Source organism: Fistularia commersonii, chromosome 6 (genome assembly GCF_037954325.1).
Source record: "Fistularia commersonii isolate RoL2024-O1a breed Wild chromosome 6, RoL_Fcom_v1.0, whole genome shotgun sequence".
NCBI classification, from domain to species: Eukaryota; Metazoa; Chordata; class Actinopteri; order Syngnathiformes; family Fistulariidae; genus Fistularia; species Fistularia commersonii.
The window spans coordinates 13,825,153-13,852,917 of NC_141289.1; the positions used below are offsets into that span (position 1 = coordinate 13,825,153).

The window sequence follows — 27,765 nt, forward strand, 5'->3', positions numbered from 1 at the left end:
TGGCGACCTGTCCAGCAGTTCTACCCGGCACCTGTTTGCAGAATAATGAATATGAAAGAAAATAAATTAATCATTTTGAAGATCTCTTGGAAAAAAATCATCCTCAGTCTTCAATTGCAACAGCTTTGTTTTGAAACTGGTTCAGAAAATGTAGACTCAAGTTTCTAAAGAGTCACTGGTGACCTCCTTTCTCTCCTTTTGTATTCAACGGGGATGTTGATGCCGCAGTCTGGCACTTATTTATTTGTCTTGTTCACATATTTTGCACAGGCTTTTGAGGAAATTCTGCAGTGTTAATCATTGGAGCAAGTAGTGGGTTTGCACATTAGTCCCACACATACCAGTTGAGGCCCTCAAGTGGGTACCAAGTAAGTGCCATCAGCCAAAATAAGACACTCAATGAAGGGAAAAAAGAAAAATCCACGAACCGTATTAGTGGCACATCTTTAGTAGGACATCAGCTGCTTTCAGAATAGATTTTTACTGCTTTATTTTGTAGTGTCTGTGTAGGCGTGAACACCTTTTATGACCCTAAACCGGTGAACTTGCTGCTTTCCTCGAAGGCTCAGTGGTATCTAGGTTACAAGAGCAACAGTTCTAGATTTATGCAGTCTTGAAAGACAGAAACGTCAGATCGTTTTATAGAATACTGTTATTTTAATTGGACCCAAAATCTTGTCTTTGTTTTAAAAAAAGATGATCTGCTGAAGCACAGTGAAAGTGAAGGTACAATAGGATTTAAACATGCAAGTGCAAGCTTACAGAAATAAGTAGTTGTTGTAAATTATGGATAGAGGTTAGCACACAGTAAAACAAAAATAAATTTAAAAGAATATAAGGTGAGGCATGCTTCTCAGAAGCATGCAGGCTTTTACCTACCTTACAACTAAACTTAGGTAAGTATGACACGGTCATAAACTAATCATTACAACCGTGTGTAATATTTTAAAAAGTTTAATTTTATATGTGTGTGTGTGTGTGTGTGTGTGTGTGTGTGTGTGTGTGAAAGTATATGTTTACATATATAAATTAATATAACTATGTTATTTTAGAACCAAAGTTTTGCCTTGGTATTGAAACTTTAGTAATTCTTGCCGCAAAGACACGGCAATCTCTTTTGCAGACATTGGCCTGCTTATTTGAAAAGACTAAGACAACACTATGTCAGCTGTTGATATGCACAAGTGTGTTATTATCCCTTAATCCGGTTCTGAAACACGTAGACCCTAGGAACTTGAAAAAACATTTATGCCATATTAGACATGAATGTAAAACTATTACATCAAACTCATGATTCTTATCATAATTTATTTGTCTTAAGAACACTTTTAAAACAGATTTCTGCCAAAAATTAAATAGTTGATTTGCTATTTTAGCATGAATTGTAGCAGTGAAGCTGTTTGTTCTGCTGGCAATATGGTTAGGTGGGGAATGCTGGGTATAAATACTATTGCACAATGTGGCAAAATGTACAACATAACGCACATGTAAATACCCGGGAGTAGCGTGCTTGCTTTCTGATCTATGATACCTTGATATCTGGCAAAGTTCAAACCTGCAAAACACACTGTACAGCTGCGTTTGCGTGTAAACGTAAATAGGCACGCTTACACCTTGTTCCAACCAGCATTTCTGGTGAAGGAACTACCGCTGAAGTTTATCTGCTCATGCCTCTTGAGATTGCAACCTCTTGGATTGAAGTTTGTGGTTCTACTATTTTCCCAGGCTGTGCTCACGGTCTAATTTTATGTGTTGATAAAAATCATGGAGGCTGTGTCCTACCCTCTCCCTTTGGCTCCCCGTGCTTTCAAGGTAATTGTTGTCGTGACTAGAAACTAATCTTGTAGATTTATTAGGGCACACTCAAATAATACACATGCTTCTGCACTATCACACTGCTCCTGTAAGACTTTTATTCCCCCTCTATCACAAATAATGGAGTTTGAGCAATTATTATCACCAAGGATGTGATTTTTTTTTTCTTCAATGTTTTGATACATTAAAGTACTATTATATTTCTAATTTATAGTAACTGAAGAATTATTTTGCATCACACAATGGAGATGAGTACTATGACTGATCTTTCAATAAGTCTATAAGTAATTAGATATCAAGAAACAAAAATAAGTTGGTCGCTTAGAGTGTTCCTTTACATCTTCTGGTCAAGGTGTCTTCACCATTGCCTTTACCCAAGTGGTTATCTGTTTGACCTTCGATAGTATCACAATTGCCTCATGTTACAGTCATGATCACACTAGATTTTTAAAGTCCTTTATTACAGTCTGCAAAACAAAGATTAGCTTCTTAATAATTTTTTTTTTTAATTCTAAAGAAACTGATTTCTTCATGTAAAAGATTCAAATGATATTGAAGGTTCCAGTGAGTCCCCCAGTATCAATAAGATTAATAAGATAAAAAAAGACAGTAAAACTAATTTCTGCCAACAGAAACTCAGAAATCCAACATCTCTGTTGGGTTTGCAAACACATCCTGGCTCCACATGTTTGAACAAATGCTTTGTGTAGTGGATGCTCGTGAATCCCAGGCTAGAAACAAGATGGTGAATCACCACTAAACTCATTTAAACCAATAACGCTTCTTGACCACAATTCCAGCAAGAAGTCAGATTCACAGTTGTCTTTATTTTACAATGGCAACACTTTCCTCATTAGTCCCCATGCAGATTGTTATTTTTGAAGGGGTCATTTGTTGGAAAAATGTTGTCAACATTAAAGAACCCAAAATTGTATTTATTATTTGTACTGCATATCTTGTCAAGGTCACGGGGGGGGGGTGAAGCCTGCTCAAGCTGTCACTGGGTGAGTGACAGGGTTCACCCGTGACCGGTCGCCCAGATGATCAGAGGGCCGCATCTAGAGACATAGAACAATTTACTCTGTCTTTCACACGTCTGGGCAACATAAGGCGTCCACTTAACCTACTGCACTTAACCTACTGCGTGTTTTTGGACTGTGAGAGGAAACTGGAGAACCTTGGGGACACCTGAGCAGACGTGGCAAGAGCATGCAAACTCCACACAGAAAGGCCTGTTTGAATCAAACAAGGAAACTTCTTGCTGTGAGGCAACACAGATTTTATTCATCTGGATCAAAGCCACAAATGAAAGCTTGCATCAGTAGGTTACAAAGCACTGTATGTACCACATTTGACATTTTTGTCACTTTGGAAAGAAGATGTACAAAAAATGCAATTTCAGCTTGGTCCCTATATTATTCTTAGTCCAATGAGATTACAAATTAGATGAGTTTTAAAGTCAGTTGTGCGTTGTTTTCGGTGCAATCTCAAACCAATTTGCAAACATTGGAATCATATATAGGCTGTTCGAAAGAAAGGGTGCTGGGTCATAAATAAGATAATATCATGAATCTCAAACATCTTGTAATCTGATATAGCCAATCAAGGACAATCAATGCAAGCAGTATGAGAGCTCTTATTCAAGATTCAAAGTGTTTATCCCTGCACCCAAAGCTATTTCCCTGTAACATGAAATTTTCATATGGCTTTCCACAGGGATAGTTTGCAAAAGAACAAACAAAAAAATAAAACAAATGCAAAGAAATGTAAACAATATCTCACTGATATGTCGTCTTTACAGTATTTCATCTAGATTTTGTTTTATCAACGTATAAATGTAATACATAAAACAACAACATGATCAGATCGAGTTTCTGTTACACCTTATCCCAGCTAGACTGCTTGACCACTGTGATTGCAGTTATATTATGGATTCTCTTTTTAGTGCCAATTACTTTCTCATGATGTGAGGCAGAAATGGCAGTATCAAGGCCCAGGAAGAGATATGCCTTGAGTCCTTTCAGACTTAGAAAAGGTAAAAGTGAATGAGAAGCATTTTGCTTTCTCAAGTGCTAGAAGTTTAGTAAACCTAGGTAATTTTTAGAAAGAAGCATAAAATCAGAGTGGTATAATAAAGCTGTTCATTGGTTCAGTGAGGCCTTGTAGACACTTCAGAGTATTAAGTCTTGGGGAGTTGAGTGGAATCGCAGTTGCACAAAGTTTTAAAGTGAAATAGAAGTATGAAGTATGAGTGCCTTCGGAGATACATTAAAGGCCAAAGATTCCTGCTTTAAATTTACATTTCTCTCATCCTGGTTTCCATTTTAGACCCATTCAATGACCCCTTTTCATCCTCTTCTCCAAATGTATGCAATTACACATCGCACTGCTTAAATCTAGGGGTGAAGGGGTTAAAAGCTTTCACTGCAATAAAGAGGGCTTATCCCTCAGTCTATTTTTAGAAACACACACACCAGATATGTGAATGTGCACGGTGCTCAAACAATCAGTGTTTTTTTTTTTTTCTTTGTTGAGAATTCACGTTAGGACAGTTTGTTACCATGTGTTGTGCGGCCTAAAAAAGGAGCATGGGACATGGGCGTGCATGACACAACCATAGCCTCTTTTGTGCAGCAGCCATTGTGATGCAAGCATGAGCCTCATTAAGTGGAATTTCAAGCGTGATTTTCCCATTTGTTTGGCATCCACTTGTGCCGACATGCTGTTTTTATCCTGAAAGATGAAATTACAAAATGATGGCAGACTGCAAAGACTGTTTTTCAGAGGCGTGTTCCCACTTTGTGTCACGTTGTCTGTCTTGCTAGAGTCAAGGGTATAAAAAGGAGGTTCCTGCCTGTTAGCCAGCTCATCAGTTTTGTCTAAGCAACATGATTTGACATCACGAGCAGTTTGTCCCAAAATAAAACCAGGAGAACTGAACCCCTACGTGCTTAAGCTTCACTTTGTCCCCATGCACGTCCAATCATGGCCACCCCTCTTACATAAACAAACACCTCATTTTGGACTTTATGCTGGGTAGATGTCCTGAAACATTAGAAAAGCTCTGTTTATAATTGGTATTAGGACAGGGGGAGCATGAGCTAATGAATGGAACAGGACACGTCTTTTGTCCCTGTGTCTTTTGTCTCATCCCAGCAGAGAAATGGGATACAGTGTGTTATGCCAGCTAGCTGTCAACGGTAATTAGGGTTTACACTGCCGCCTCAGATCCCTGTCCTTGTGCCTTTTGACATGGTGCTCCACACTGGTTGACATGACGCTTCACAGTGCTTGACATGACATGACTTAGGCTTTAAGAAAATTATCCAACTCAAGAAAAGTATTTAGTTTCTGAAGAAATTTTTTTAAATATTATAAAAAACATATGAATATATCTCCCAATATATATATCCCAACAGGTTGGAGACTGATTTGCATACGAAAACTTTATTTTTACATTTCAAATCCGGAAACCTTGTGTGGCACTATTATTCACATGTATTGAGAAATTTCAGAAATAATTTCTGAAGGAGATTATGTACCTGACATTAGTAAATAATGACCATTCACATCCAAAACTGTACTTGATAGAAATTTAGCTAGAAATGCATTTTTAAACTTTTCTGTTTGGTTTCCCATAGTTTTCAAAACATGTTTTATATTTTTTACCAAATCAACTAAACCAAGAGGACCAATTGCTCAGTGTTTAACTTTCACTCAATCTGTAATATTTCTGTGTTGTCGAAGAAGTCTAAGTCAACTTTATCCAGCTGTCTGTTCAGATAGTGCTGTGAATATCTTATTTTTTGTAGGCCATGGTTTTTGACTGAGTTTTCCACCCTTGCTGTTTTTAAAATACTAATAATGACACTCTAGATCAATGGTCCATTTGACCATTGATTACACTGGACCTGACTAAAACTGCTGTGGCTTTTTAACTCCGCATACATGAGGTTGGTATAGAATGGTTATGTTGGACATAAACCTGGTCACTGTTCACATAGGGGTCACCCCTTCCATATTATCTGTTACCATGACGTCAGCTGGTGCCCTGAGGAAACAAATTCGCGACCCAAAGGAAAATGCTCCTCAAGGAGAGACATGTTTGATTAATAGTATTGTTCCTGTCTGGTTCACCTTGCTCACTGGAGTCACCCTGGATGAAGCAGCCAGAATGGAAGTGCAGTGAATGTAATGAGGTTGTCTCTCTCTCATACTCTCTTATTGTAAATGCCACAGCAGCACACACAGACATGTCATTTCTCCCACATCACAAAGGCCTCTGTCAACATAAAGTATGCAGTGCACGCTAAGACCCCATCAGGCTTGCCTGACTTTCCACATGGTAACAAAACTACATTTAGCGTCACTACAGACAAAGCTCTCCAGGATCTCATTAAGCTTGCATCCTTCACAGTTTACTCTGACGATCATTACATTACAAATTACATGTTTTTGATGAGTGGGAGATGCATTAGCTTGAGTTGACTGACTCTGCGCCTGAGGCAAGTTGAGGCTATTTATAGCCTCCCATCTCTTGATGCTCGTCCATCGAGACCAAGCAAAGAGGAGGGTGAAGAAAAAGAGAGAAAGAAAGAGAATGAAGGAGGGAGATAGAGGATGGAGGTAGCTTGAGGGAGGAGAGGGCTGCTGGGTAACAAGGCTACATTCAAAATTCTTGGACCTTATTGCCAAGGTATAGGACCCTTCTTTGCAAGTGTGGTGGTTTGATGCTTCATTGCATTACTCCCGCTTGTTGCAGACTCAGTCTTAGGGATGTTTATACACACTTGTACTTGTCCCCCATGCATCTCAGGTGTCAACTATGTGGTTTGTACTGAAAGCTCATATTCTTTTTCAAACTAACCACAGATAAAAACATACATCCCCCAATTTCCGACATCTAAGCCATGAATGTAAAGCTTATACCCGCAGTCTGTGCAAAACTGGCATAGCATTACTCGGAGCCACAGGTGTCATTTCATGCAGATCTGCCTCGTTTGCATTGCAAAATCTTGCTGTGTGTTTGTGATTTGAATGGGCATGTCAGGTGATATCAACTACCCCCGATGGGATCTGTTAGTTTTGGAGAGGCTGTGTTGCCACCTGTTTGTTCTCTCAACCTTTCCTCACCTTTTATATAAGTATGACACCAATACAGGGGAAGACAGCAATCTTCAAAAAGTTATTTGAATGAAAACTCTGATGAGGTTGTTTTTTTTGCCGAAACACCCCAGTGACAAATAATTGAAAGTCGGTTGTGACCTATCTAATGCGCTAGGATTATTTTGGAAAGGACAGAGCATAATGCTCCTGTCCAAACCCAAAGCGGCACAGGTATTGGTGCATCACAGGTACAACCATTCTTTCAAAATAGAGTGAGCTGAATATACTCATACATTATCAGTGAATCCTCTAGATCCATGATAATTAAGTGTATGTGCCAGTCTGGTCTACAGAGAATTCAAGAAATAGATCATGCACAGTGAGACGCTTGCCTGTTTTCCTCTTGTATTCCTCCAAAGGGATTTTACATGGGTTTTCATCTTCCTTCCAAAGGAATAATTACGTGTTTTTTTGCTTCAGAGATCTTTAAGCCTTTTACTTAAAATAAATACGGTGCATATGATTAAAGCTAAAAATACACACACACACACACACACACACACACACACACACACACACACACGACACACACACACACATGAGATTGCATATGCACACACACACACACACACACATAAGATTGCATATGCACACACACACACACACATACATACACACATGCGTACACACGTGCGTGCATGAATGTGTGCGCACACACAAGTTTCAATAGTGACATCTTTTTTGCAATTGCAATCCTTGTCAATTCCACTCTCCTCTCCCATTGAGCTGTTGTTATTTTTCCTCCATCTTTCCATCCTCCTTGCCTTGCTCCCCTCTCTCCCCTCCTTAACTCTGTCTTCCCCCTTCCCCTTTGCATCCTCCTCATCTACCCACCCCTCTCTGTCGCTCTGCTTTTTATAGCCATGTCTTCCCAGAGCTCGGCAGCTACAAAAGCCTTTACATGTTGCCACTATAATTACAGCCTACACACTTGTGTGCGCGCACACACACACACACACACACATAGAGGCACAGACACACAAACACACACACGCATACATATGAAGGCACACGTACATATACATACACATTTATACGCACTAGAGAGGAGTGCATCAGCAGCACTGTGTCTTTGTGTCTGCATGTGTGTGCGATTTTGTGTGCGTGCTCTGCATGTGCTGTTATACACAAAAGGGTGAGCTATTTTTACCTCTCTCCCTCCCTCTCCTCTGCTTTGCTACACCCCCTACCCCCCACCCCTCTCTGCTGCTGCTGCCAGCCACATTTGCTATGCTGAGCACAAGCAGTATCAGTCGAGCCCCAACATCCCTCCGTTCGCACACTGAGCTCACACACACGCTGATGAAGACTGCTCCCTTACTGTCCCTCACACTGAAACGTATTTTGGGGCATCTCTGCAGACTCTGGGTCACTTAGCTCTAATGTCTCAGTCTGGCACTCAGGTGCCAAGGGCCAGGCTCCCTGCTGAGCAGATGACCTGAAGCCCGCTTTGTTTGGACTGTGGTCTTAACTGCCAGATTAGCAGGTTTTTTGCTAGAAGTGCGTCTCAATGTTGCGGACCATATTTGAAGCGGAGTGTTCTCTCTCTCCCACAGAGGGGATCCTGGGGAAGGAGCAGCCACTAGAGGTTCTGAAGACATCAGCGCTCAACCACATCCCAACAGGTTGGACACTGTCATGTTTGTTTGTTTGTTTGCACTTTTGTTGGTGTGTGTGCTTTGGCTTGTGTGTATGTTTGCATCCATCTACGTGATTTCACTATTAAATGCGATCGGTGTGTCTTTGAATATGGATTTTTTTTTCCTTATTATTTGAAAGTTAAGCCATATGTGTTTTTACCTTTGATAATAATTCAATAATAATGATGTAGTCTCATGGATCGTTGCCTTTTTTCTGGAAGAGAATTGTTTTTTCACCAACTGCGGCACATGGGGCTTGTGCAGTTACCACAGTGTCATTTTATTGAATGAAAATGGAGTGTGTGGATGGAGGCGTGCCGTTTACAAGATTATGCAAACTCCCTTTTGAATTTCTCTGGAGGAAAGCCGCCCCAAAATGAAGCGCAAAACAAGCAATTGTGCATCCTAGTGATGCATTTGCTGCAAGCTGCTGAGACAGCTTGGTAGTCCAGAGACAGATCAGGTTTTTGAGCTGTATCTTATGTACAGGTGGGATTGAACCTATTCAGAAATAATGAATCACCTTCTGCTGCAGCTGCTTTCTCTGTGCTTTTCTGTGAGTGGTTTGCCTTGTTTACAATTACTTTCTCCTGCTCCAATAAAAAGAGAAGATACAAATCTCAGAAGTAAGGAAGAGGACAGCGCAGAGAGGGAGAGTACAGAAATGAAAGGGGCACAGATGGAGATGAGGTAATCTGAAGGAGAAACGTGTCTGAGGCAATATATGCATAATGCATTATCTAATTCCATAATGAGCACACTTAAAGTGCACTCTCCATTTTATTTTTCACCACCAAGTGCAATTTTGATTTGCCACTTTAAAATTACAAAAATAGTCGAAATGCTGTCCATAGTCCCCAACCTTCTTCCAGCTCTTTAGCTTTCTATAATCACAGAGCTCAACAATGATCTGGTGGGTGATGATGCTTTTCATGAAGCCTGTTGCTTCTCAGAACAAATAAGCAACCAGCTTTCATCTGCACTTCAAGACAAAATATCTCAATCTTGACCCAAGCAATATTGGGCCTCTTTTGTTTTCTCATTCCCACGTGCCTTTGGGTAGGCTGATAAAATATTGAAATTCACTGGAGTGAGTTCATCAGAAATTCTTGAAATCTGTTGTCTTGGATACAGACCCGTGCCTTCCTCCTTGTTATTGAGTGACCGGGGACCCCTGCTCACAGTGACACCCGCCAAAGAGGGGTTTTCCTCATAATTTAGTAACCCCTCTCATTGAAAGTGTTATCAAATTTGTTGTACTGATAATTTGGTTCCTGGATATTTTATACAACTTAAGTCCTTTCTTTTGAAATGTAGGCAAACCCTCACAATTTCATAACCCAACTCATAATTAAAATGCATGGCTGGTAATAAGAAACCAATAAAACATTCTGACCTTTAACTTATCAGTTAAATAGGAAATAAAAACAATTATTTGAGTACAATTTTGAACTCATTAGCAATTGCAGGAATCATTTGATGTTTTGCTCTCCTGAACTGGAAAACACAAAAACTTTTTGAACATTTTCAACATGCGTTTGGCCATGTACATGAATGACCAATTAAATATTCTATATTACAAAGCAATCCTCAAATGGGTGCCAGGACAATCCGGTCATTATGTGAAAGAAAAGGGAATTTCTCTGAAAAAAAACAAACAAAATAACAATTAGAATTGACAAGAGGCAGAAAAGCAACAAATAGATAAAATAAATAAAGTATCCCTGCATGTAGAAGGAAAAAAAATAAACTGAAGGGCTCATTATTCATTTTTTTTTTTTTTTTTCCATCAACCATTGTTCTTTTATAACTATTCTTCAAATTGAAACAGTATCCAATAGATGAATTCTGCCCGGAGTTTTTTATTTTAATTTAACTCTTCATCAAAAAAGGCATCATCTTGTCTTCCAGTCTGACGTTTAGCTGTTACTGATGGCAAAGAAAAGCTCTGACTCTGCAGTGTTTACTTTTTTTCTGGTGCGTACAGTGAATGAAAAAATCCTCTCAAAGATCCCCAGCCATTTCTAAAGTGTCACTGAGTTAGTCTGAGCTCATTTAAAAAGACTTAAAAGCTATTAAAGCACATTTTTGCTCCTATGTGTGAGCGAGAATAAGGGTGTGATTGTGAAAACATTATCCAGGTAGGGTTATCAGCATAACGACAGATTCGTTTAAAATGACATTTTGACAGTCAGTCTTTACCAAATACCGGGCCTCCAGTGATATGAAAAGTTGTAACAGGCCAAATTGCAGTTTCGATAAAATTTTGATTAATTGCTCGTCCTCAGTTGCTAATTAATGTAAATCCCATTACTACCTTGGGTGCAAGCCAAGACGGAACAGTTTGTGTTTGTGTTGGTCACGGCCAATTATTATTTGTAATGCAAGAAGTACTGATTATTTGTGAGTACTGATGCTCCGATCAGGAATTCTTGCAGCTGATCACTCATTTCCAGAGGCTTGTCTGCTCATAAAGCTCACAATTCACAGGTTCCACCAGAGCCACTCAATTTCTTGTTGCATTATTGGTTTGTTTCACTGTTAACATTTTATACTAAGAGACAGCACCAGGATAATATAGATGTTAATTAATTAGCCACTTAAACCCGTGCAGCCTACACTCTTAAGCAGCTTACAGGTCAACAAAAGGCTTTTGTGTGGAAAATAAAATTTATATCATAGTCAAACGTGCTTTGTCACAATGGAATTAAGGAGTTGTGTTTACCCAGGAGGCATTTCTCCACAATGAATCCCCCCTTCTTGGAGGATTTTATGATTTCATTCAAGTGTTGCTGATTTATTTTGTTAATGTCATAATTAACTAAAACGATTGAAAAAAATGATTTTCTCCCCCTTCAAAACAAGATAGTTCTCCAGTATACAACTTTTTAAAAATCTTTATATATATATACACACACATATATGTATTTAGTTTTTTTTTTCTTCTTTTTTTCTTCTTTTTTTTTCCTTCATATATTTATTTGGCGATTTCTGGCAGAAGTCAGCTAACTTACTTTCCTACTCAAGGCAATTAATCTCAGTTTATTTAGGTAATTTAGTGGTTGTTTGCTTTTGGGCAATTTCCTCTGGTTATCGAGATCATTTTTATCTAAGTTTTAAGTATTTTGTCTCCGATTTGTGCAGCCTTACTTTTTTGCAATTAGGCAGTTTTCTTATACCATGCCCATTTTGTTTAAAAATCCAATTTCCCATTTGACCAAAACATCCTATCCTTCTTTATGTTTTTAACCTAACCCACTTATTCATCGTGTTTTTTTCAGAATATCATACCTCAAGTGTATAATCTAAATGCATTGAATCACATATTGTAACTTGTGATGCTGCGAATTGTTTGCATTGTACCAAACTTTATCACCTATCACCTGGAACACGTAGTCACCAGAGCTGAGGGCCGACTTGATTTGACAATAAAGCAGAATAGGACACACATCAATCCTAAAAGGCTAAAAAATTGAAATCTGATCGCGGTGAGAGGAGCACGGAGGCTTGAAGTTCTACTTCTGTATCAGTTCGTCAATATTGGAATACTGTCTTCCTGACCACTTAATTGAAGTCTGTTCAATCCTAATATTGATGACAGTCAATCATTATTTCAGACTATTGCAATTGAAGGATGACTCAGCATATGCTGCCTGTAATAAAAGAGGATAGGTTAAAGAAATTGATATCAGCTCATGAACGAATGATTTGATTCGCTTGATATCAATTCGGATATGATATGGGAAAAAGAAACTCAGCTGTCACATACTTAGCAGAAATAAATTAATCCTCTGCAGAGCATACTGCCGGGTTAATTTTCATTGTATTTTCATACCTGTTATTGTAAGTGAGCTGTTAATTATCTAATGTGAGTGTATTCATTGAGAAATGATCTGAATGATTGGAGGATTTTTGGCCATTATCATTGCCAATTCCTTCAAGACTTTTTGAAAGTTGGGGATACATTTACGATGGTAATAAATTGCATTTTATTCAATTTCCTGACAATTTCCAGGTAATGGTTTGATGACTTCTAAACTTGACAAATTTTACTTGCACACATTGCATTTTTCTACGGTTTTTAAAGGACAGAATGGATTATGAGAGGAAAAAGGTCAGGTTTTTTAGGACAATAATATATTCATTTAATAGATACAGCCACTGGTGTACATTATCAATTCCCAAAAAATCATAAGTTTTTCTCAGCTTTCTTTTTTTCCCTTTGAACTTGAAACCTGATATTTTTTCTCGCTCAAACAAATGATTTTGACTGAAAAATTATGCCAGTGCCATTGTGTAAATTCTAGTCTAATATTTCTGCCATGTTTCACTGTAATAGTCAATAATCAAACGTAATCAGTGTATTTGTTTTAACCAGTCATTCAAGCATGTTGACATGCGTGTCTTGTGAAGACATGTCAGCAGTCAACACCTGTTATCTTGTCAGCGGCTGTTATGTAAAGTATCATAATGGCTTAGATATGCTTCGATGCCAAATATTCAAGGACGTGCACCCTACAGAATAATGTGTTACATGCCAGACCAGAGAACGGGGCCAAATGTTCAAAAAGACTCCTGGATTGCAATCTCAGATGTTGTGTCTGAGCCTTTCACTTGCCCATCATCTTCCTCCAAGTTGACGAGCTAGATACTGTTGTAAAATGTCACTGACACGGCGACAAGTCCTAGCTTGCTTTTTTGGCAGAAGAAGACTTGGTGCAGCTCAACACGTCCCTTCTTTCACACCCTTCCCTGTTTTCCACCAATCTCCTCCATTCTGCCTTGTCTTTTAAGAGGTTGCAATGACTATGATCGGAAAGATCATTGCTAAAAGTTGCTTTACAGGAAGGCTTAACTCTCACCTCCCATGAGAAAGAAAACAACAGTTCAATTATGGGGGTTTATAGATGAATACATATCACAGTGATTAAAAATTAGTTTTTGATTTTGATTAGTTTCGCAGAAGATTTATAAGGCACAAATAAATTGAAGAGCAATTTCATTTCAGTTTCACTTTCATTTGTCAGCTGCCTTTAGAAGACATTAGAAGGTTCCTAAAATGAATTTGTTTAGTCATTCTTAACTTGACTCTGTATAAATGTATGAGTGCATGTATGTATGTATGTACACACACATATGCAACATACTGTATATGTTTGTGTATATATATATGTATACAAACATATAAATCAGTATTTATATATATGTGTTTAAAACACACACATCTTGTACATCATCTGTAATACTTTTTTGTGACACTTATCTATTTGCGACTGATTTTTTGGGGGTAATTCAAATACATTTTAAAATGTTTGCTAAGTGAGAATACATGACTAAGACGGCGGTAGGAGGTGCCATAAGCTCAAGTTGATCCAGCACACCCTCAGAGACCATCAGCAAGCCGACTGCTGTCACTGTCAACAGATGCACTACCTGTTGCCTCTCATCTCGCCATGCTGCTAAATTCACAGTGAAACCTAGCGAAGAATATCTCTTCCTTTCGTCCTTTCAGCATTGTGAGGGGAAAAAATCTCACCGCTGCCGCCCTAAACAGCTCTGCTCAGCTCAGCTTGACATCTATTAAGCCTAACGAGTGTGGAGCTCAGGCAGGCAGACTTTGGGATACACACTTGCCCGACCAAATCTCAAATCAGAGACACCAGTCCTTTGCATTGTCTGGTATAAATAGATCTGCAATTGGAGCCAGAAGGGTTGTGGAGTTTGCCCGAGGGGTTGTAAACAAATTGTGATTTGCGGGGAGATGGGGGCGAAGAAAGGTGGGAAATGCTAAGCTTGGCTTGAGAATAGCACATGGAGAATAGAGGCCATTGAGGAGATGGACCTGCAAAGGAGGGCGAAAATATTAGGAGCTGAAAAAAAAAGTCAGCGAAATGTGTGGAATAACATGTATTATTGAATTTAATTGCACAGGGTTATGTAAAACACAATCACAGTTAATACAACTGTAGTGGATATACCCGTCATCCCTTAGAAAATGTTCCATATGGTTTCCATGGCATGAAATAAAGAGAATTGGGAGGGAAGCAAGAGGGTTGGACAGTATGAAAAGAAAAGAAAAATATTTAAAGAACCAATTTTTTATCTTGATGTGTAAAGTGATATGAGGAGAATCTCATGTCAGACACAAAATACAAATGAATGGAGTTTATTGGAATACATAGGAAAAGATGTGCGGATGAGAGAGTAGATAGTTGTTTGTCTATATGTGGCACTGCAATCAACTGGCGACCGTTCTGGGGGGGGGGTACCCCGCCTCTCGCCCAGTGACAGCTGAGATAGGCTCCAGCATCCCTGCGACCTTGACTGCAGGCTAAGCGGTTGATAATGGATGGATGGATGGATGGATGGATGGATAAGAAGTTTAAATCCACTTGCATTTAGATGCTCAAAACTGCAGCTGATTAATAAGTATTTTATAACCATCTACACTGCATAAATCATCAGCGACCAAACATTTAAAATTTTTAGCAGTAAAAAATGTTTCCTATTTTAGGAACTTGCCTCTTGTCTGACATGAACAGTGCGAAACACCGTTATGCTGGTATCCATCAGTATATTTCAAATGTCCAGTGTTTATTGACGCCCACAAAACCAAACACTGCAGTGGACACAATGGGCCGGACAAACTACCAATCAGATTTAGAACGCTTGACAGAAAAACCATTCAATGTCAGAGGGTAGTGATTTCACAGAATTGCGCTTGATGTCCAGGAAACATGTTTCATGTCAGTCAAAGATTTGTATGTGTTCATCCTCAAAAAAAACCCGCCCAAGTCAGTCAGTTGGTTTCGGCTGCATTGGCAGCCATCTTGCATTTAGAAAAGACTCTAGACTTTCCTACTCAGCAGTGGATGTTGCAGATTATTGAGATAGAATATGTTTGTATATATCACAATGCACAATGCATTGAAGATTTGTTTACTACTTATATTCACTACCTTGTTTTTGTTTTGTTTGTGTCAAGGTCTCTGTAGAAACAAATTCTCCGAGAGAACATTATTTCGACACGTAATCACACAGAAGGGCTTGCTCTCGTCAAAATAGCTCCTCTGCCCCTGAGATGTTTGTCTGTGTTTTGGATTTCTGAAAGTGCCCCCATATTGTCTTCTATCTGGCGCATATCAGTAAACTGAAGTACGTGTTTGACGTCAAGGCTTGTACACAAAGATGTTCTGATATCGGAGTTTGTCTTGCAGCAGCCAGGTTTTTGTAATTGTCCTCTCGTTGGCCGTGCATGATGTTAACAGTAACCTGTGTCAAAGTAGGGAGTTTGTCTTTCAGTTTGACCTAACATCATCATTCTCCTTTTGATTAATTTATGTGATTAATACATTTTTTGGATTTTATAGAATTAAGGATGATATCACACCCACTAGATGAAGAAAATGTACTTAATTTGACGCTTTTGTTTTTTTTTTATTGAATTGTCCAAACAGTTAGCACGCGCTGGGAATGACTCCTGTCAAAGCTCCAATTAACATCTTCCTTCCTTCTTACTGGAAGCCCTGTTTGTTATTTTCCTAAAGTTAGTCAGCACCAAAAGCAGAAATAACAATGGCCACTCCGGTTCCTCAGCAGCGATTGCGGAGTCCTTGAATTTATCCTGCCCCTCTGAGCTTGCTGAGACTGGCTCATTATATGTGAATCTAGTTAGAAAGTTGAATAGGTTCAGTGAGCGGCAGAAAAATCTGTGTGATATAACAGTTGAGTCCCTTAAACTCATTGGATTTGTAGCCTGATTGTATCCTTGAAACCCCAAAAAAAGGGATAAACTTGACCAGTTCATATTCATGAAAAATTTGAGGAAGAGCTACATTATATCAACAACCCTTTAAATGTTCTCCAGCCACAGCTCACAAAAGTAAGTCACTGTGTCTTCCAGGTGAGCAACCTAAAATATAATAAGATACAGTAGATAACCAAACAAATATAGGAAAATCAAGAATTGATTACTTTAAAAGTAGAAGCAAAACATATTTGTCTCAGTACTCGTATTTTAACAGCTGGGTCCTGTTGAAATGTCACAAAAAAATAGTTAAAAAAGATCTCTAGAAAAGAACGGAAACCCAAAGAAGGCATTATTTCCAATCCTGACAATGGACTTCACTTTTATTGTGCTATTTTTGAAAATATTTAGCTTTCCTGGAATCTTCATCATGAATGATATGTAAACAGAATATTGAAAAATTTTCAATGTTTCATTAGTTCCATTTAAAAACCTTAATGATGCTTAGCATATCAGTATGTATACACACATAGTACAACACATTTGCTATTTTTTTGTGAATCATTCACAGTTGTAGGGAACAGTAGGCACAAAATCTGGAGTGATAGTGAATCATTCTGTTAAAAAGCAACTATCTGTTCCTGGACTTTATTATGATCCTCCAGCGTTCAAGTGTCTTGGGAGACTCCCTGCAGAGAAAGTCCTTACTCGGGTTCACCTGAAACCATTTTGCGGGTTTATTTATTTGGGAAATGCAGGCAAATTCCTGGCCAGGAATTTGAGCACACAGTATTAAACCACACAAGGGAGAGAAGGAGACTGAGAGAGAAAGAGAGAGAGAGAGCATGAGAGAAAGTGAGAGGGTTGGTATTGTAAAGGGGGGGTGTAGCTAAATGGGACGTATGCGAGTGAGTGGGATATTTGATGTACTACAACATGTATGCAGGGTTTTCCTCTGCCTTAGATTTAAGGCAAGCAGGTCGAGCAGGGAAAAGTGAGGTTGGGGGGAAGACAGAGAAAGAGACAGAGTGAGAGTGCGTGCGTGTGTGTGTGTGTGTGTGTGTGTGTGTGTGTGACGTTGGTTCCTGGAAAAGCAGAGGGCTGCAGAATAAACAGGCTGCATGCCTGAGACTGCCCTGTGATGTCACCACTGTGCAAACGAGGGAGGAGGGAGAAAGAGAGACAGAGAGAGAGAGGGAGCGAAAGAGCCGCCCATTAGGTTTAAACAGGAGTGGGGATGAATGCTGAGCAAGAAAAGGTGGTGAGTGAGACAGATGAACAGGAAAGGGAGCGAACATTCCCTGTAGCAGAGCGCAGGAAACCGGGAAGAGAGGCAGCAGCGGCAAGGTGACGAGGAGAAAAGTGAAGGGAGGAGGCCTAACAGAGGAGGAGCGCAGCACTGATGGGTATGTTTAAATCAATGAATTCTGCATCTTTTGAACGGAAGGGAAATACAAACAGGTGAGGTGTGTTTCTGCATCACTGAGTGTTACTGCGTTTTTATCAAAGGCTTAATACTTATGAAGGAACATTTTGTACGGTGTGTGTTTGTATTTGCGTGGGGTCAGTTTTGGCCATCGTCGCATCACACCTGTTGTTGTTTCTTTTCTGTTCTGACAAAAGATAACTGAAACATAAAGAGGAAGAAGGAAAATAAAGCCTTTTAATCTACCGTTGTTTTAAGTCTTTATACATTTCCAAATTATTGATACTCAATCAGATTCCCGTAATTAAAAATGACACAAAACATGTCATTAATGCAATGCTACTTGGTTGCTTCAAAAGTAGAGATTAACGTAGAGCTTCAACATCTAATCTTCTACTTCTAGACTTTCATAAAGTCTTCAATCATTTTGAGTCAAATCCTTAAGAGTCCAAATCAAAATTCTCTTGCAGCTGATCAGATATATTTATCATCTGTTTTCTTGCTCTGTCTATGACTGACAGAAGGGTATCTCTAGATTGTGGAAATGTTAAGATGTTACTATGGGCTAGGAAGTATAGCTTGTCATCTTTTCCCCCCTCTGGCTTTTCATTTTTTTTTGACTCGCTGGCAAAGCAGTGAATTGATCTTGAGAATTGCTGTTAGCTGCTGTTCTATTGCTCATTCCAAACTCGGTGACATTAAGTAAGATATTAACCCGTCATCTAAAAGTAAAACACTGACTTGTGCAAATCCAGTTAGAATTGTGTCCAGAGAAGATAGCTGCAGCAGAATAACTGCATATCAACTTCACCCCATGACCAAAAGCCAGGGCCCCTTGGTCTCAAGAGAAGATTGTGATTGAGAAAATGTCAAAGACTTGCATGTTGCAGCTTGTTTGGATGTAACACATGTAACATGTCCTTACCTTGCGAACTCTGTGCAGATACTTCCACTTGTGTATTGTGTCCTCCCAGACCTAGTGTAATTGTTATTGTATTCTCTTAAGTAATGAATGGCACTGAGTGTGGGTGTGTTCCATCTGCTGCACAAAAACAGAAAAGGAGGAAGCATTGTTTAGAGAGGTATTATACGACTCTAGGTACAGTAAACCCATTTGTCTGCATGGAGGAAGACAGAGAAGAAAAGCATCTCCTAAGTTGTCCTTATGTGAGGAGACTGCAATCCATTTAGAAAGATTTTCTAAGAGTGCTTAATGGTTTTATTTTCTAAATGTGGCACACCCCAACCAATCTTGCACCGTAGATCAAACCTGCTGACTGTCATAGGTGGTGCCTAACACGCGGGATATTTTATTCAGAGATTTAAAATTAAACAGTATGATCAAGGTTCCAATATTGTCAGAGTGGCTGTGTGACAGCTACATATATGCGTGATTGATAACTTCCTTCCGAACTTCATTTCATACATGTATTTATTGCAGCTTGCACACTAAGGATGAGCAAATTCATCTTTGTGCTAAAATCTGTCAAAGTTACTGCCTGCATTTTATTTTATGCGTAAGTACTTGTATAAGCGTATGTGTTTTGCTTTGGTGTGGCTGGTATTAAATGTAACATTCCAGGCAAGTGTCTCTGGCTCTCACCAGGCTTAGTCTTAGTAAACATGTAAGTAAATAATCAGCAATCGACTCCTATTTATTCAGATGTAATGGCGAGGATGTGACGTGGTTGGGAGGTTTCCTAGTCGGTGACTTGTGTAAGACTGGCTCATGCCACATTTCACCTCATGTGATGGTGAAAGCTTTGTCAGGTGTCAAGCTTCATCCATCACGGACAAATTGGGGTTTCTGCCGTATGTTTTTTTTTTAATCCAATAACCTGAAGAGATGATGGAAAAAGAGTGTAATTTTTAAATACAACAAATGTGACCATGTAATGTGATGCTTTTTGGACTTCCCTTAGAAGATTGACTAGCTTTTACAGGGAGGTCAAAGGTTAGGTTCTGGTACTTAACAGCACTACCTTTTGTATTATATGTGGGAAAATAATCACCAGGTTAATACTTGGGTGATGTGAACATAAATTGAATTATATTCATGAGCCTATTTTTGAATATATCATGATATGTGCCCTGTTATGGAAAAATGTCAGACACAAAGCACAGCATAATAGAGCTGTTATTTCTACTATCGTCTAAAGGCCTTTCATTAGTTTCTTGCAGATTTTAGCTAAAATGAGTCTAATTTCTTGCATAATTTTCAGCTTTACCTGTAATTTAGCTAATTTTATATAATTACTTGTCAAGCTGTGTATTCTTTTCCTCATGATACGATAAATTTGTCCTTGTATCTTCAAATTGCAGTAAATATTATGTTCATTTTTCAATCTCACTTATATTTTTACTCAACACAATTTACAGGAAATTCTCAAAGGCAATAACACTTCATAATAAAAATTCACAAAACTAGTTAGAATGTCTAACAACTCACAGAAATTGATTTTATAAACACAACCAACAATCTGCAGAATATTGACAGGTGTTTTGAAATAGACTACGAATTCCTGCATCACAATTTTCATTCATATTCTCCCCAATACAAATCAAAATGAGAGGATACTAGATATAAGTGTATACGCTGGCCAGTAAACATCCCATAACGCATAGCATCATAGTATTGTAACACAAGGAACATGTGATACCAGGAATATTCATATATTTGAAAGGCTCTGGATCATGTTGCTGTAATAGCTGAAAACAACTGTATAACTCAGCCAATGCATTTTGGAAAATGGGTGTTTTTTTGGAGCTTGGGCTGCTCTGGAAAAGCATTATCTTTTATGGGTAATTTAAATTACACAACTATTTTTTTTGTATTAAGTAACACAGCTTGTCTTCATCTAGTTAAGTATACTAATGTAAATTTATACCTGGGTTTTTAATGTTCTTGTTTACATAGTGTTTTCAGAGACTGTGTGTTCAATCAATGGTTTACAGAACTTATGTTCCAAATTCAGACTCTGATGTCTTTTCTCAACAAAGCCTGTCATCAACAACAGAAAATGACAGAACTTAAATCACAAATACCATTTGATGCAGGTACTGATGCCACTTATCCCCGCTGGGGGAGACATTTGATGTAGACATCTTTTTTCTAGTGCTCAGCTGTGCATCCCTGAGCAGGAAGATGCATTAAATAACATTTCAAAGAGCACCGATTTAATCTCATTCAGGTGCATATTGTCTCGTCTTGCTCTCGCAGTAACAAACACAAAGTGGTTGAGGATCAGTGTAACGCTGCAGGACGTGTTTCTTTTAAAAGCATTTTCTTTTCTTCATTTCAACAGATCTTGCACCCATTTCCTTTCTGTTCGTGTGACTTCGCATCAAATGTGAATCAGCATCTTATCTACCAGTATTGTTTCCAATTGACATTGCTCGTGATGAATCCAATTGATGGTATTTTTTCAGTTGCTTGGTAAATTCAAGGTATGCAGTACATTATATGAGGACTCTATATTACCTGGTTGTGGGACTGAGAGCGCGAATGGTTGAATGCATCCTTCTGTGATCGACTTGTGATACACAAGTGTGAACCCCTGCCACTCACCCAATGACAGTTGTTGGCTCCGGCCCAACTCCATCCCTGAGTGAAGGATAAACAGTATAGATAATGAGTGAGAGAATGAATGAATGACTTCATTATTTTACATATTTTTTTGCTAGTTGCCCATTGTTTTTTTTTTAAACTCTATGTTAGCATCAAGAAATTATTTAATGATGAGGAAGAAATTGTAAAAGAATGAAAAACTGAACCCCCCCCCCCCTCCCAAGAAACAAGAAATAACCCAAAATAATGAAAAGATATATCGTACCTACATTATAAAGATAAAGTAACAAGGATATCAAAAGTGTCCGGAGTCTGTTTACCTTTAGAACCCTTTAACAAAAGGCCTCTGTGTTCCACCTCTGTCCCAGCATATTTGTCTTTCTGTGTTTCGCTGCAGTGGACATCAACTCAGCGCTGCCCCTGCGTCTCCCCCCAGCTGCCATCCCCATGGACCTGCGTGTGGATCATCAGCAGCCGCAGCAGGTGTCCTCTCTCTCCCCGCCGGGTCAGCAGTCCACAGGCTCATTGGGAGGAACGAGTCAAGCCGGGGGCGTGGTCGTCTCGGCCCCCCTCCGGGAACAGCAGCTTCAGCAGGAGTTGCTGAATCTGAAGCAGAAACAGCAGATCCAGAGGCAGATCCTGATTGCTGAGTTCCAGCGGCAGCACGAGCAGCTGTCTCGCCAGCATGAAGCCCAGCTCCAGGAGCACGTCAAGGTACTTGTCTCTCAAGGGTTTGCTTTACTGATATGAATGAATGATTCGCTCCAGCACATTGCAAACTAATACAGTTAAAGACGAACGCTCTACTACTACATTTTGCCATTTTTTCCCCAACATTCAAAGAGATAGATTCAGATAGCTAATTCAGCACAACTCAAAATCCCTCTCAAATCTCTACTCTATTTTGATCATCAGTACAACAATCATTTTGTATTCTTCTGAGCAATTACACAAACTGACCCTTTAAATCTTGAGATAACACAATGTCCATTTGAAAACAGACTTTTCACAGTTTCCATAAATCAGGTATGTCATGCTTTTTTTTACAAAACATACATAAAACTGAAAAGCAGTGACCCAAAATACACAAAATCACATTTTCACCATAAAGCTAACAGGATATTTTTTAAAGACATGTGCGTGGGAAGTTTTATTCAAGTTTTCCATAATGCCTGTTTTTCTTATGTATTGTTCCTGTTTACATCCCACTTCCCACATGTGTAGACACTTAAAGACATATGTAGGTGCTCATTGTTCAGCTTGGATATGTCGGACTTAATCGTTTTCAACAGGGAAAAAGGAGCCTTTAAACTTGTAGCCACGTTTCACATGCACCATATTGCTGTTGTTTTCCACCATGGTCTCAAACCAGAGACAAAGTGGTTTTGAAAGGCCCCATGGCAAGACTGAACATGAATGTGGCTCTTCATTAACCGTTGTGTTTCCAATGTGTAATTTCCACTTTATAAAATCAGGATATGAGAAATTACTTTTCTGCGATTCACGTCCGTCCAAGATGTCATGGAAAGTCGCAGATTTGATTGGCTTTCTGGCATCACATGAGCTGATTTGAGACAAATAGAACTGGCGAGGGATTTTAGCAGTTGCTGGATTGGATTGGGATAGAACGGTGTCTGAGCCAGGAACTGGGAGCAAATGACTTTACTTCCTATGATACACATCCCTGCAGAAATCAGACCATAATCTTTTACATTTTTAAATGGGAATTGATGAACATGGCAATGGAATTGATGCACATTGGTATTTCAGTTGGAAATCAAGCTTCCCGATTAAAATTACTTGATGATGGAAATGACCATCAGCTGCAACCTTTCCTTTAGCCAAATCAAAATTTTCACTTTTTAAACTCGAGTTGCCCTTACAGCAACTTACGGCAATGTTTCATGGTATTCTTTCTTGATATTATTTTTTGGGGGCAACCTGAACAATATTATACAACATCACTTACCTGACTAACATTTAGTCCATAAAGGCTATGGGAGGTTATGTAATTGATAAGCAAAAGTTTGGTCCATTCATTCATCTCGACGGCGTATCTGGAGTCGCGTCGTGGCGGCAGGAGCTGAAGCAGAGAGGCCCAGACTTCCCTCTCCCTGCCTACTTGGTCCAGCTCTTCAGTGGGGATCCTAACCTATTCCATCCTCACTTATGACCATCGGTGAAGGCACACCAAATGTGCCTGTCGATCTCCCTCTCCATCCTTCTCTCACTCGACCCAAAGATAAGCAAAAAGGTGGCCTTTTGATGCCATTTATTCATGGAATACTGTGTTTGCATTTGATATCAGGTATTAGCGTGTTTGTATTTAAGTACACATGGCTTTTAATTTCAAGGAAAAATAGCATCATTAATCCATTGCAAAGTCCAAGAGCTTCCAAAGTTGTATACAGTATAAACAAATTTAATCAATACTGCAAAAGAACAGGAGTACATTTTCATTACACTCCTCCGAAAAGGCCAACAGCATCAAATCAACCCAGCAGGCTTGAGCCTTTAAAGCAATTTAAAACTTTAGAAAACAAAGAAAAGACAGCCCTGAATTTATCCTCCTCTGGTTATTTCATTTACACACTACCTCTCTAAACAGGAGTTACACTCCCAACCTCTAATCACTTTGCTGTACAAGGAGAAAACAAAAAAGCACAGAGTCTTCGCCTCGTCGTTGAAAAACACAAATATAATTGAAAAGAAGCCAGGATGAACAGATTAATATGAACAGGGAGCGGTAGTTATTTTTCCAGAAACAATTACTGAATGGCACTTGTTCGACTTGTTAAATACCACAAGTCAAATAGCAGACCGAGCTGGGATCCAGTATGGAGCTCCCAGGACTACTTTGCCTGTAGTGACCTGGAAAAAGAAAGTGAATCTAGAGCAGCACACCCACACAGAAGCCCTAATGCATCAGGGCTCCTGAGAGCTGCACACCAGATGAGATTTCATGTAAAAATATTCCTGTGTTTGTTCATTTTTAGACTATTACTGTAATACATGCAGATACAGCTGAACCATTTATCTTTTCAAGACTTGGAATAAAATATCTACAAATGGATCATGGGGGCGGGAGATCAGACTGCAATTTGCAGGATTTTATGAGTGGGAATACAAGATTTTTCGTCTTTCCCTTTTTTATTCCTTTTTATTTCTTTTTCACTTGTTTCAGCTCTTCCTTCTGCTTTCTCCCTCCTATTTCATTGCCTCTTTCTTCATTTACCTGTCCTCATTCCTCTCCCTGTATTATGATTTTTCTTACACATCTTTACCAGAGGGCCCCTCTTTTGCTTATTTTGGCACTACCAAACATCTCTTTTCATTATCTTCCACTTTTTCCAACTCTGGTTCCCCCTACCTTCCACTCTTCTATTCTGTCCTGTCTTGTGCTTTTTCTGTCATTCCAGTTACCTTTTCCCCTTCATAATTTGTCCCCTTTGCTAACTCTTCTTGAATCACTCAAAGCAATTGTATACTGTCAGAATATGCACAATCATCCTATTCATGCTGCATTCAGGGTGTCTTTCCTCTTGTAAGATTCCTGCTTCTCATGTTGGGTTCTACTGTGATACTGAGGGATGAGTGATGCTGTCTGAAGGCTCGTCTGGCCTGTGGTAGGGCTGCAGGACCACTCAGGTGGAAGCCAGTGACGCACAGCCTGGCCAGGGAGGCCCAGCTTCAATCAGCCCCATTCACAGCCCCTGTGTACACACACACACACTTACACACACACGCATGCAAACACGCACGCACACCCACACACACACACACACATATGCATAGAGGCATTAAAACATACATATCCTCTAAAATACCAGCAAATACATGGACACATGCATGCCCAGTTCTGAGCATTCAGACGCCCACAAGTGCCTGCAAAAACACTCGTTTCTATTCCGGCAAGAGGGAATACTGATAAAGTGAGAGATATACTGAAGCTGGAGTGTAATATTTAAAAGAGAAATAAGGCAAGTCTGCTTGCATATCTGTGGCCACAGGATTTTGGTTTGTGTGTGTGTGTCGATGAGAGAGCTACTTTGAGTCTTCCCACCCACTCAATCCCCTATCACCAACCCTGATTGGGAAGCCAAAGAAACAAGGACAGAGGCCTCAGCTGGAAGTGAGCCAGCCAGAGTGCTGATGTGCTCATGTGAGCTTCAGATTTTCCTCACGAGCCCTCCCTCACCTTCATCTCACCTCCAGCAACTCAGTTATTCACAGACCTGCTTCAAACCTTTTGATCCCCCCCCCCCCAGTAAACACATGTGCATGCCCCAGCTACAGTGTGTCTGTTTGCCCTTTAAAAAATGGTTGATTACATGCTGTTACAGTAAACCAATCAAATATTGTCATTTGGTGGGCTGCGTGTTGATTTCTTGACAGCTAAAACAGAGGTCATTATGTGGATTGCAGTCACTTTTGAGCATGTATTATACACATTAAATAGTGGTTAGAGGTTGCAGCATTATGCTGTCTAAATACATGAAGGACACAGCGATGACAATCATAGTTTTTTACAGCTTCACAGTGTATATTTCGTGCATTTGATGGATGCTCTTATCCACAGTGACTCACAACAAGATCTAAGTCATATTCAAGGACACTTATATGGGACAAAGTGGTTTTTGTCACCATTTTTGGGCTCCCCCTGCCTGTTAGCTAAGCACAATGAATAGAAGCATTTGGGATGTTGTAGCCTCTTTTCGAAAGTCATTAAATATGCACTTCCACCACAAAAAACGCATCTATTACCATGTTGAGACTTTTGCTTCCACCATATTATGTGATAATCATATAGAATAACAATACATTTTAATATTTAAAGCAAATGCATGAACTACTCTCCTGACAAAACTGTCTTTGTGCTGTGCTCAGGGCTTTAATCCAAGGAGGATTTGCTTATCCGAAATATCAACTTAATGACATTTATAACTTGAGTGTGATGCACAGTAACAGAAGCTGGGTAATTTGATATGAAAAATGGTAGAATAGAGTTGTTTTTGATATTCTTTCCATACAGAAACTGTTTGTGTGGGAATCAGATTTGTTCTTTACATTCTGGAATGTGCAACTACCGCATCTCTCCAAACAAATCACCGTATGGTGCATTCCATTCTTGGGATTTTTACTGATGGATGGATTTTTCTGAATTGTTGCCCTGCAGCAGCAACAAGAGCTGCTGGCTTTGAAGCACCAGCAAGAGCTGCTGGAGCACCAGAGGAAGATGGAGAATCACCGTCTGGAGCAGGAACTGGAGAAACAGCAGCGGGAGCAGAAGCTGCAGCTGCTGAAGAATAAGGAGAGAGGACAAGAGAGTAAGTTCCAAATACAACAAATCCAGTGCAAAGTTTAGCTGCTGGAATACATCAAACATGTTGTTTTGCAAGGGATAAAGCAATTTGAAATTTTACAGTTTTGTAACCATAATAGCTGAATCATGAGTGCCTCTCTCCTCACTCTCTAAAAAACAACAATGTGGCATATTCGTTTTCTATGAAAAATATTAGGGCATAAACTGCAAAGTCGCTGAGTTCACTGATTACTTTGATTCAATTTTTGTTTTCTGGTGTCCTTCAGACTTTCCTATTCAACATCTCCCTCCAATTGAATAAGTAAAATGAACTGACCTTAATGGATGCCTTGCTGATAATCAACAAGCAAACATGACAAACAACAAAAGTTGAATGGACACTGTAACTACTGGGATAGCTTCATCTCTTTGATTCCAAAGAGAATCTTATGTAAAGACAAACAATTATCAAAGGAAGTAATTGGATTAACATGACATGTGATGTTAAATTCAAGGAAGTTATTTAGACTTCTTTAAAATTAATTAGAAAACAGAAAAAGACAAGACCCCCGACTAACACTTACAAACACAAAGTCAATATAACATTTTATATTGCAGTAAAACTACCTTCAGTGTGTTGTCTTCTATGGTCATGATTCCTCTGACATTTCATATAAAGCACAGTGAGGCAAGGAAACATAAAGTGAAGAAATTGCTGGACGGTTAAAGTTTCCCACCTCTAACAAGAAATTGCACTGGTTAAATGGACAGAGTGAGAAACATCAAGCAACAAGCATTCAATCCTTTACTAATTTTGATTCTGAATGAATTTGTTTTTGGGATCCCGCCCACCACTGCCGTCTGTCTGGACAGTCGGGCTGTTTGGTAGCATCTGCCAGGAGTCTGAACCACTTAGCTTGAACTCTCATTCAAACCCCACCAAGGCTGAAAGGACTGTTGAGATCGGTATTCACGGTGTGTGTCTCCATGTTTTTTGTGTGCACGCAAGTGTTTGCATGTTAGTGTATTTCCATTTTACTTGGAGAACCTGTGTATTTACTGTGGTAAATGAGCTGTATTAGCTGGTGGCCTTGGCAGGAG

At 39.3% G+C, this 27,765-nt stretch overlaps 1 protein-coding gene across 6 annotated transcripts in view; it reads left to right on the plus strand.

Moving 5' to 3' along the window:
- Window positions 1-27,765, plus strand: part of LOC147233451 (histone deacetylase 4-like) — a 67,828-nt gene that overhangs the window by 9,838 nt on the left and 30,225 nt on the right. For 3 of the 6 annotated variants that reach the window (XM_086148288.1, XM_086148290.1, XM_086148287.1), the window contains 3 exons: window positions 8,538-8,606; window positions 21,760-22,076; window positions 26,539-26,689. In XM_086148288.1, coding sequence (XP_086004414.1) covers window positions 8,538-8,606; window positions 21,760-22,076; window positions 26,539-26,689 — 537 coding nt within the window. Of the gene's footprint in view, window positions 1-8,376; window positions 8,607-17,643; window positions 17,775-21,759; window positions 22,077-26,538; window positions 26,690-27,765 lie in introns of those variants that run through there. The other 3 variants (XM_086148285.1, XM_086148286.1, XM_086148289.1) reach the window with 2 other exon arrangements.